The sequence below is a fragment of the Bacillus rossius genome, chromosome 10 (genome assembly GCF_032445375.1).
Source record: "Bacillus rossius redtenbacheri isolate Brsri chromosome 10, Brsri_v3, whole genome shotgun sequence".
Classification (NCBI taxonomy): Eukaryota; Metazoa; Arthropoda; class Insecta; order Phasmatodea; family Bacillidae; genus Bacillus; species Bacillus rossius.
In genome coordinates, this window is record NC_086337.1 from 887614 (window position 1) to 899853 (window position 12240).

Here is a 12240-nt window from a genome sequence, read left to right on the forward strand (position 1 = left end):
CAATGAAAGGATACAGAGAATAAACGTCGAGAAGCTGAAAACTCTCCACCCTCTTAATGCTGTAGATGTGATTGCAAACTTCAATAGTAATGCTAGCTTGTGAAATAGGTGGTTTTAGCATAAATAGCTACTTAGGTCATTCTTCCACCAATGTTTATACGGTTAGTACTGTGCACGGCCACAACAGTGCAGCAAATAGCGTTCTAGCTGTTATTCAGAGAGTGGCCTTTCTATCCCTCCCTCTCTTTTCTATGATAACTAATTACACGGCCGCACTTGGTATAGTTAATAATAAATTGTTGTAATTACAGTTAATAGTTTTTATCATGCATTAGGTGTATTATAATTATTAAGAGTGTTTCATGTTTTACCTGTAGCTTCCTGTGGCACGTAATCGTATATAGGTATAACAGTAATTAGTTCGGCGCGAAGACGCCATGTTAGGCGAGCAGAGGCCTGAGCTCGCCCCAGCCCTTCGCCAGCACCGACTGAGAGCAGTGAGCACCCCGGGGACCTCACCGCTTGCCTGCGCTGCTAAGTAATTCCGTTAAATCTTAATCATCTTCAATCTTTCGTTCGTAATTCCTCAGTGCTTCTCTCGGTCGGGGGGACTGTTAAAAAAATTGTATAAGTGACCACTATGGTCCTTTTTATGCTAATTACCGAATTGTAAAGTGTGACCACGTGGTCAGGTCGCACCATGTGAACCGATTCGTGCCGCAGGTGATGTGTGATATAATCAAAGGTGTAGACGAAGTAGCAACTAATAAATGAGGACATACAATTTTCTTTGTATTTATTTATTTCAACATCCTAAGTGTTATGGTGTGTGTGACGCCGTAAGAGCCCACTGCGTAGGTGGAGAGCATACCCGACGCTGAGAGCGGACTAGTGGCGAGTACTAGGATTGGCTTTAAGGGGGTTAAAATCATGCCTCACATGGGTGACATCATGGCCCTGAAAAAGAGTCTCTCTCGGGTCCGTGCCCCTTGCACGGCGGTGCCCACAAATTAATCTCAGTACATGTATCGACTCGAACCCCCACTTAGCATAAGAACATTTAGGCTGCGGCCTTGTCACAGCATTATGATAATTCAATTAGTTTATCAGTAATTTACAATTTTAATGGTTCATCGCATGTATGGTCGCTTACATTAAGTTTGAGACATCCAAAGCACTCTTTGCGGAGCAATAAAGGAATATCTTTTGAAAATTAAAATTTAAAAATTTTTTTTGTATAATTACCACACTAATGTTAACTGCAATATATGATACATACTGATTTGCTTAATTAACGAAGTTTAAAATAGGCTATAGCTACATTTTAAGGTTTTCACTACACCTAACTTGTTTCAAAACCCTTAAACTAAATATATTTATACACAACCTTACCTGTGAAACGAAACAATGATTCTTTTTACAAATCTTTGATTTCATCCATACGAAACACAAGAAGTAACCATATCAATTCAATACATTTGAATTTGGCTAAACATCGCTTTATTATCTGTGTTGAAATAAGTAATTTCCAAACAATTTAGACACGCTTCATCAACAATTTATATTTATGTTGTTTGATGAACACATTTATTTACACAATCGAAGTCTAAAACCTATCGTGGACGCCGCAAAACCAAAATAACACGCACGATTGCCAGCCGCTACATTGATTCTTATGGGAGGTATTCGGCGAATAACCTTTCAACAGCTGGCTTGCATCCCGGTTTTCAAAACCAAAGACGAATGAGCTCTCTATGATATAATATGCTCGAAGGCATCCATGCTCGAAGGTGCGAAGTTAATTAACTACTCTTTATTCTATGCTATGGTGTGACCTTATTCTATGGTAGTATTGTTTGTTGTTTGTTTATTTATCGTTTAGATAGTCTGTGGTGTAGAGGTAGAATGGAATTGGCGGGAGGTGCGGTGTTAAAAACTAATTCTTTATTATTTAATAGTAAAGTATGTCAACTTGAATTTTCACCTTATGAGAACACTTCTGATCTTCTGTGTATTGCATTCTCCGACACAACTGTTATCGCTAAGGTTAAGTTTAAAGTAAGTAATTTTTTTTTATTATTCTGATGGAAAGCGACTTTTCTGAGACATTGCGCTGATTGTTGTCGCCCTACTCTTCCTTGATACCAGCTGCAACTTGATATTGTTCTCCAGAGAGCCTTAGGCCGGGTTTATAGAAAACGCAAGAACGCAGAAACGCAAGAACGCAGGACGTGACAACCGCAAGAAATTCTCAGTCGTTTATAAAAAACGCAAGGACGCCGGCCATCGCCAACGTCAAAAAATAAAATTTCTGGAATAAGTCATGATTATTTTTAAAATCTTTGTTGTACTTATCGTACAGGCAGGGAAAATTTTGGATAAGCTGAATAAGAAATTAATCAGCTTCCTCCATTGCGCTGTATTCACTAGAAGAATGCCAGACCAAAACATAAATAAAGAAACACAAGCGTAACGATTACAATCGCAGAGCCTTCTATATGCATTACATGACAGTTTCAGTTTCCACATACTAAAGCAACCAGTATAGAAGGCCGAAACGCAAGGAGAAAACGCAAGAAGTAGAATGTTCAACAACTTCTGCGTTGCGTTCTTGCGTGTCTTGCGTTTTTTATAAACGTGCTGGTAGAAGAGTTAAGGTTGGACTTTTACCGTAGTTGCGTTTCTTGCGTTTCTGCGTTCTTGCGTTTTCTATAAACCCGGCCTTAGGGATACAGTGTAGTAGAAACTGTTTCCAAAAAGACGGGGATTTAAATTTCAGTACTTAAAGATCTAGGCCAAGACTGGGTAACTATCAGATATGGAATTGTTTAAAAATTTTTAGAACAGAAATAAATAAATCTGAAAACATAGTTTTCACACACTACACATGACCCTCTAAATTTAACCTGTACAAGGTATTGTCTTATAATAATGAATTATGATCATCGAATATAAAGGATTTTTTTTTTCAACCTACAGTCATAATTCTTTCTTATTTCACAATTTCTTTCATGTGCAGTATCTTCTGGGTAAATATGTAGAGTAGCGGTATATGCGAAAAAAAATGCTAAAAATCCGAAAATACTTTTATTCTATGCTCTTTCACTTCCTCTTTTCAAATCAACCGGCGGAGATAAGAAATTCCAAATACTTTAGGAGATAACAAATTTTTTAATTTTGAACATGTAGAGTAGCGGTATTTGCGAGAGAAAAAATTCTAAAAATCTGAAATTACTTTTATTAAATGCTCTTTCACTTCCTCTTTTCATTCAAACCGGCGGAGATAAGAAATTCCAAATACTTTAGGAGATGTCGAATTTTTTAATTTTGCAATACAACACCTGTACAACCATTCAAACGTCGCCATGTTTGTTATTTTGCCGTGTGTTCGTGAATGCATAATAAATTAAATGGTCGATTAGGTCAGGTCAGTTACATTATTAATACATACTTTCAAACTAAGCGGACATAAAAAATAATGTGAATTAATTTTAATGGCTGTTTAGTTTTAAAATATTTATAATGTAACTGAGCTGACCTAACAAACCGGGAGAAAGGATGAACATTAACAACTCACGTAAAATATTTTTGTTACTTATTACTTGCGCAACAATATCCAAATAAAAAATAAGACTTTAAAATTAGAAACGTTAAAAACCCACCTAAGTTGGAGGCGGGTACATTTCCTTTGCCATTAGAAGGAAATGATGTAGTCGTTCACCTACGTCGCGATACCTCCGACGGAACATTAATAAATAAATAAATAAATAATCACGTATTGGTTCATTTGAATACTGGCCAATCACGGAACTGTCACGTGACAAAATTGTCCAATAAGAAACATAATAGATACTCGTAAACCAGAAACAATGGTGATCGCCGTATGAATACCCAGGTATTGTGATGAAAATTAAAAAATTTGATAGCTCCTAAAGTATTTGGAATTTCTTATCTCCGCCGGTTGATTTGAAAACAGGAAGTGAAAGAGCATAGAATAAAAGTATTTTCGGATTTTTAGCATTTTTTTTCGCATATAATTACCGCGACTCTACGTATTTACCATTCTATTCATATTTTTTCCTCCCATTAGACTTGTCCTTTACAATTTTAACTCAAAATAGTGCGTACTTTAAATGAAATGTAACAAAACAAATATTTTGTAATACAATTACTTAATCTAATAAAACAACAAACATTAAATATAAGCCTTAAAAATTCCTTACACTTGTGATACAGTCATTTAAACAAATTTTATCATAACATTTAAATTGACTGAAGTTCTCCAAAAAAAATTTTAAACCCATACGGGTAAACAATGAATGTCAGTGATTGTGTGAATACACAGTATTGTAATATACACTGTAAACTGTTTATTTTCACAAACCAGTAGGAATTAAGAAACCTTCCTTTCAGGGTTAATTCAGGAATGTCTCACGTACATGGGAAACATATATTCCTATTTTTTGCGGCTAAATAATGAATGGCGATGGCAGTGTAAAAGTACAGGTATTTTAATGTAAGATAAAAAAAATTTATTTTTTAACAAACTATTAGGAATTACGAAACCATCACTTTGGAGTAAATTTAGAAACGTGTATAGTGTGTGAAAACTGTTTTCCAATACTTTATCCTTTCCATTCGAAAAAGCTGCGATATCCACGTATTACCTTTATCTTAAATGGAAAACAAATAGTGTAGAAAACGTCGCAGCATTTTGGCACAGTTAAAATAAAATTACGAAAATACTACCTATGTTCCAACACTAGAGATGTCCTGTATTTATCCTGAAAACAGCGTTAATAAATTCATGAGAAATCATACTTTCAACTTACATTATAATACCCATATAGGGAAAGTGCTGTCGCCATTTACTGGTTTCTATGTTTATCTTGGAGAAATTAAGTCCTCCAAGGTATTGTTTTATAGTAAAAGTATTTAATATGACTGAGTATTACAGTTGTAGGGAAACATTTAATGTTTATATTTTCTGTTTGTTGGTTGTTGGTCCAAATGTCATAAATTTAAGAAAATATATATTTTTTTTTGACATTTCATTTAAAGTAGTGTTTTGAATCACGTACAAACGAACAATTCATAGGTTACGTTAGCAACTTAAAAAATACTTAAAAATATTGTGGACAGTTGGTTGGGTTACTATAGCATCATTAAAACTACTGTGAAATTGTGTTACTTTAGGTTACCAATATTAAAAATATGTACTTTAAAATATGGTGATGGTTTTGGTATAGCTGCATTAAGAATACTGTGAAATCACGTGAACAGTTTGCTAGTTCAGGATAGGCACATCTTAAATTTGTAATTCCTAAGCAACCTTATAAAATATTTTATAGTTTTTTTTAAGGCCGTCCCTGGTCTGGCGACTTGATAGGGAACTGTATGTTCCAAAGTGTTTTCTACATCTTCTACAATTTTTAAGATAAAAATTTTGTACTTGGCTTGTTTGCTGCAGTTTTACAACAGAAATCATCGTAGGCCTACAGATTAATATTGTAGAAAAAAATCAATAAGTATTTTATTTTACATGTTTAATATCCAGGAAAACCTAAAAAGAGGTCTAAAAAGCGAAACATTACTTTTAAGAAGTCAACTGGATTGATGAAGTAAATTTCAATAAGTCAAATAAACAAAAAATGGGGTTGTCTGTAAAGTCAGTGTACGTACAATAATTTTACGTGATAACGTCATAAGAAAACATTGATGAAAAATTGCCCTACCTACTTTTTAATTTTCAATTATTTAGGTACAGTTTTTGCAAATTTAATTTAAATAATTTGTTTAGATATAATCATGAACAATTAGTTAAAAAGCCCACCTTAACCTGTTTATAAAAGATTTTCTCGCACGGCGGTTGGCCGGTTCTTGCACGCTCGGCTCAGGCCAAACGTGACAATTTTCCGTGCGTGCAGCTGGTGTTGGTCGATTTATAAGACGTTACTGTGTCTAAAACAGGCTGTAAGATATACAAATATATAGAGCCTGCACTATTTTTCCTTTTAAAGTAAAGAAAAAAAAAGTCAGCGGTTGCATATTGCTAACTTTATTAGAACAAGAAATATTTCGTATTTGGCATTTTCAGCCATTTCTTCTGGCCGCGAGTAGGTTCACTTGCGCCTGTGTTGCGCGCGGGAGCCTGCGGTCGACTGCAGTGTTGCCAATACTTCGGACCCATCCTCGACTTCGTGGAGGCATTGCAGTTTGTGAATGTTTTAACTTGGCTATGAGGGACTGTCAGTACCTTTTTTTCATTTTATATTGCTCGTGCAACACTTTCGCCCGTGGATCCCAAAGACATCAGTGCTACAGGTTTTTACCAAGAAGTTTTCTTTTGAGTACGAATATGCCTGCATTGCACAGATATTTTACAAGTGCAAATTTTAACGAACTTTAATTAGATTCTATGGAATGTATCAGAAGATAGCTCGTTGATGGCCTGGGACAGTTCCAGCGAGCGGGCATAGAGCTGAGTACAGTGGCTGGAGCCCAGTGTATGGTAGAAGTTTGTGTAACCTTATTTTCAGTTCCTGCATCACCATGCCATTTGTGGCTTATTTTAAAATGAGCCATGTATAAGTTTTTGTGTTTCTAATTATTTAACATATACTGAAGCAAATATTTGCCATTGATATTTGTGCAGGAAGAAGACTACAATCAGGAAAAGCAGTTAGAATGCGAGATCCTGCGTGTTTTCAACCACCCAGCTGTGGACACACAAGTCTACTCGCTGGCGTGGAACCCGAAAACCTCCCTCAGCGGCCTGCCCCAAGTGCTGTCCTTCTGCTCGGCGGAGACTGCGGAGGAGACGCACAGGCTCAGAGTCGTCGACTGCGACCTGAGCACCAGTCACGTGTCCCAGGTACCGCTCGCCACACTGCATGGGGACTGTCACCAGAACTGAACAGTTAAAACATTTTTTCCAAATGTGTAATATGACATCATTTCTACGTCAAATGTACGTAAGAAAATGATTTTGGTATTATATCAGTACGATGTCAGCATGATATAATTTATCCTTACGTCATTTTTTAGTCACTACAGATGTCAGTGGTATGTCAAAATAACGTAAAAATTCATTACCCAGCTATGACTTACCAGTGATGTCAGACCTAGGTCATGTATTCACGTGGTCAAATTAACTTCACTTACTGCTACTACAGCATGTCGAAGATGCGAACTCACAAGATTTTACCCATCCAAACAAAGAGTACAACACGCACGCACATGATACAGTCGAGTATATACAATGTACTAGTGTAGATATGCGGATGCATGTACACAGGCTGGCGCAACACGCCACTAGCATGTCGGTGACGCGAACCCATAAGTTTTGCCCCTACCAAAAATCGCTGAACGCGGCTAAAGAAGTTTTCACTTAAAAAAAAAAGCAAGGAGGGTGATTATTACAGAAAGTAAACACAATTTACCTTTTGTTTAACTAAAGTTTACACTGTTTTCAAACCATAAGATGTACACATTGCCATTTAAAAACATTTTCTTATCGCTAATAACTGTTTCTGGTTTCATTTATAAAATTTTAAACTATTTTTTAGAGTGTTACCTCATATGCCTTTTCTCAATTACTGAATAGAGCCGGTTATATATTCTTTCGTGAAAATTTTTCATTGTTGTGTTTTGTGAATCAATAAATTGACAAGACAAACAAAGGTAATGTTTACATTGAAATGTCTTCCTGCAAAATTGTTTACTGAAAAAACACAGCTGTGTATGAGGAAGAGTTACAATGAAAAAATTAATGCCACTGGACCTCTTGTGATCCATTTATAGGCCTTGGTATTTTAACTGTTACAGATTCCAGTAAATTTACTGCTCTGGCATCAATTACCGGCGGTGGGAGACATAGCAAACATTTCTGCAAGCCTGTGTGTTTTCTTGGGGTTCTCCCATTTCCCACCGCTTGCACGCTCCACCACGGCTCCATCTCCGTTTCCAATCTCATATACGATAAGACACTCAGCTGTAATTCGTTTATTCTTTGAGCAGTTGCCAACAGTGGTACATCGTGTTGATGTGGTGAATGTTAAGACAATCTTTAAGCAAAAATATTCAAGTGATAAATTTTTTTTTGTGTGTACTGCAGGTTTTAAATGGCCACACGAGATTCATAAACTCGGTCACCTACGATCCGAACGGGTGGTTTCTGGCATCTGCAAGTGACGATTGTTCTTGCAAGGTCTGGGCCATTGGGGAGGAGTACTCTTTGAAGACGACATTCCGCCTGGACTCACCAGGTACTTTCAGTTGCCACTTGCCACTGATCGCCTGAGGGGCATAGTAGAGGAGAGTGCGTCAGCGGCGAGCCGTTGGAGATATCTTTAGAATTATCTGTCATAATTATGAATTCACGACATATATTTACATATCTGGATCTTAACAAAAGAAAACCAGTATGTTGAATAAGACATTTTGCACTATATATACCTATAATTTAGCTAGATACAATACAAATATTAATAAGTAATAAGGCTAGCAATCTGAAACTAAATCTGTGAAATAATAATCTTACCATAAGTAAATTATAATTAACTCAACTTAACCAAGGAAGAGTACATGAATTAGACCAAAAACTTAATATAGAAAACTAAAACTGATAATTGGTATGTAATCAGTCAGCCTTAGTGTCCTCCTACTGTACTGAATTTAATCACTTTTATTTGCAAAATATCAAAGAAAAGAAAAAAAGTGGGATTATTGATTTCAGGTTGAAACTCAAAACCACATGTGGATGTGTGGATAGAGTGTCTATTGTAGTAGTTATATATATATATATATATATATATATATATATATATATATATACACACACACACACACACACACACATATATATATATATATATATATATATATATATATATATATATATATATATATATACATATGTATACTGTAAACATTTGGACATGTTTACATGTTTATAATTATTGTTGTATCTTAGCTTTGTATTTTATGATCTAAGTAAAAGTAACTATACATTTTTATGTAATGTATGTAAATGCTAAATTGTACATGGTGCGACGACCCAGATATATTCCATAGTTCATCAGTTGACATAGATATTTGGGATGTTATTCTTCTTTGTTGAACATTTATTTGAGATGTATTGTTCCGTTTATTACTGACTTCGCATCATGTAGATACTGTTAGCTATGGTCTTCGAGTATTGAATTCTCGCCAGGTAAGAAAAGAGGTTGTTTAATTATTCTTCCTAGCTGAGATGCTCGCTGGTCGGCATTTTCGGGAGGAACGAGGGACTTAAGTTTTGAACTGCGGAGCGAATGGACGTTCTCTGTGCGTGTGACAGTTCCTGGGTTCGGGAATTGCGCGCAGAGGACAAGAAGATACGTGGCTACCGCGTAATTAGTTATTTTTGCAAGTCTTAAGTGAAGGAAGTCTGATTCTTCGTCATGCAGACAATAGGGAGTCGCATTTCGCAATTAATTTTACTACCGCGTCGGGCGAATATCCGTCCTTGCAAGACTTCCGATCATCTTCATGCTGCAGTTCCTGTCTGCGCTGGTGAGACCTGCCCAATCTAAAGATTTTTCAGCACACCCGGAATGGCGTCAACAGTAGCTGTCATCAGTATTGCTACTGGATCGTAGTTTAGACTTTCTTTCACAGCAAGACTGCTCGTATATCCTGGAAAGCTGAGGACGAGATCAGTGGTCCGAGAAGAACGGAGTTTCAACTGCCCTCCCCTGAACTAAGCCGGACTATTTTCTTACGAATAACTTATTTATTAGCTAGATGCTCATGAAATTCAATTTAACCCTGAACATTACTGGCATTAGATATAGGTATCAATAGGTCGTCGCGTGCTAGGAAAATTTGTATAAAGTTTAGAGTTATCAAAGTTATCATTTTTTTGTCTTATCTCCTTATAATATTACTTAATAAACTATGATGAATTTAAATGTTGTAAATTTATGAACCCGTATGATACTATTTCACGTTGACCTGATACTAGATCACACACATCCATTAACATCACAAAATAAATGAAAATATTTAATTACAGATGACCCATCAATGTGGAGCGGAAAGCAGTAAATTCTTATTCCAATACATTAAACACAATAACGTGGGTCTGAAATCTAGCCTAAATTTGATAGATGGCGCACAACTACGGGGCCTCGATTGTCCTAAGCCATTTTCAGGATAGGTGGTAGCCATTTTGTTTAATAACGTCCTCCTTCTCCCATTTACCTTGTCCCTACATCGAGGAAGAAGCTATGTCAGGTGACGAAAGTACGTACTTTCTACGCCACAGAAGCAAAGCCGCAAACGACACCGAGGAATGTGAGCATAATTCAACAGAAAATCGTGATAGTTCATACAGCGAGGTTTTATCACCCGTTAGGTGTTACTTGGCTGATAATCAAAGTAATAAAGTAACTGGGCAAGCAAGCGCCATCGATTCCCCAGAACAAATTCCATTTTCCAAAGAGAAAGAAAACCCGGTTAGTGCAGTAGAAAACACATCACAGACGGGAACGAATTTAACCACGATGGATGATTTCATGCGTGCTTTTAACACACTTTCTAATCAGCTAAACGCGTCACTAACATTGCAGACAAACAGTATTTCAGAGGAATTAACACGTCAAAGAGATGAAGCGGCGGAACAAAATAAAACTATTTCAGAGGAATTAACACGTCAAAGAGCTGAAGCGGCGGAACAAAGCGCAAAAATAACCGAAAACCTAAATAAAATGCAAACGGAGGTATTAGCGAGAGTAGACTATAAGATCTCTGAATTCACGCAACACGTCACTGCACAAATACATAATGTACGCGAAGAAGCACAAAATTTTCGCGATTCAGTCACCGCGAAATTTACTTCTGTCGAAGTTCAGATGCAATGCATGCAGCAATCCATAGAGAATGCTGAAACCGTGTGCCAGGACACAGCTAGGCGGGTAGCAGAGGAAACAATTACGCAAACCACAACTGGCATGGAAATACGTTTCGCTCACGTACAGCAAATGCTACAGCAACACGAGACTGACACTACGCAAGAATTTAAGACGGTAATTAATAAAATCGAACGTTTGGAGAGTTTCGCACACAGGATATCTTTACATGATACTAACGCATGTGTATTGGAATCGCCGTCAACACAACAACCCGATCGTCACATTCCGGCTTCGACGTTGCGTACAGACAACCAGTCGGCAAGCACGGCAAACGTCACACAAACCACGGCAAACGGGCAAGGGATATTAGTTTTAGATGCCGCCACTACGATTAATCATCCTGCGCGTCATTGGGCCGAAGAAATACCCACTTTTTCTGCAAAAACGAATGAAAACCCTCGTAAATTTCTAAAATCATTAGACGAATATGCTAACCGATTTAACCTTACAGAATCAGAGAAAATGCGTTGTTTGAGTTCTTGCTTGAAAAGTACTGCGTACTACTGGTGGGAGGTTCACCAAGGCAGCACAGAATCGTACAATGAGTTTTGCCAACTATTCCTACGCCAACACTGGAGTATGAAAATGCAAGGAAACCTACGCGCGCAGCTGCATAGCGAAAAATTCGATCCAAAGCGTGGCCGGTCATTAGAGGCGCATCTTAGTGACATGTTCGAGCGAACGCGTTACTTGGACATTGTTATGAATGACGAAGAATTTATAGCTTTAATTTTGGGACAGTTGCCAATGCGTTATCAGCTGCATCTTTCCGGCAGAAACTTTGAAAATATATCTGATTTTCGTGAGCAACTTCTAGCCTACGATCGTTTGGACAGGCAAAGCCGTGCCAACACGAATGTTCGAGAGGAAGGAGAGCGACAGCCGCCAAACAAGCAGCCGCCATTGTACCAACCGTGGGTACGACGAAATAACAACACGAACAATACGAATATACATCGTACACCACAGGCAAACACATTAATTTGGCGTCAAAACAAAACAAATCACAGGCAAAAGCAGTGGTACCACGACAACGGAACCAATGGTAACTATCGTAGTAATTGGCGACGTAAAGGTGCTGATAAACAACCGTATCCGAATGCTTGGCAAAACAGGTATAACAGTATTAGGGATCAGACTACACCACGTCGGGAAGAAGATGTTAGGGGACCCGATAGGATTCCGTCATCTTCGCCTCAACGGCCTCCCAGGTCGCCGCGACAAGGAGAATGCAGACACGCGCCAAGGAATTTTAAGCAAGACTACATTCGGTCTAAGCTGCAAA

The 12240-nt window shown here is 37.5% G+C and overlaps 1 protein-coding gene across 1 annotated transcript in view; it reads left to right on the top strand.

Moving 5' to 3' along the window:
• The first annotated feature begins 1834 nt into the window (after positions 1–1834).
• LOC134535701 (nucleoporin Nup37) overlaps positions 1835–12240 on the top strand; it is a 77600-nt gene continuing 67194 nt past the window's right edge. The window contains exons 1-3 of the mRNA XM_063374897.1: positions 1835–2058; positions 6656–6874; positions 8117–8267. Coding sequence (XP_063230967.1) covers positions 1906–2058; positions 6656–6874; positions 8117–8267 — 523 coding nt within the window. The 5' untranslated portion in view covers positions 1835–1905. The remainder of the gene's footprint in view (positions 2059–6655; positions 6875–8116; positions 8268–12240) is intronic.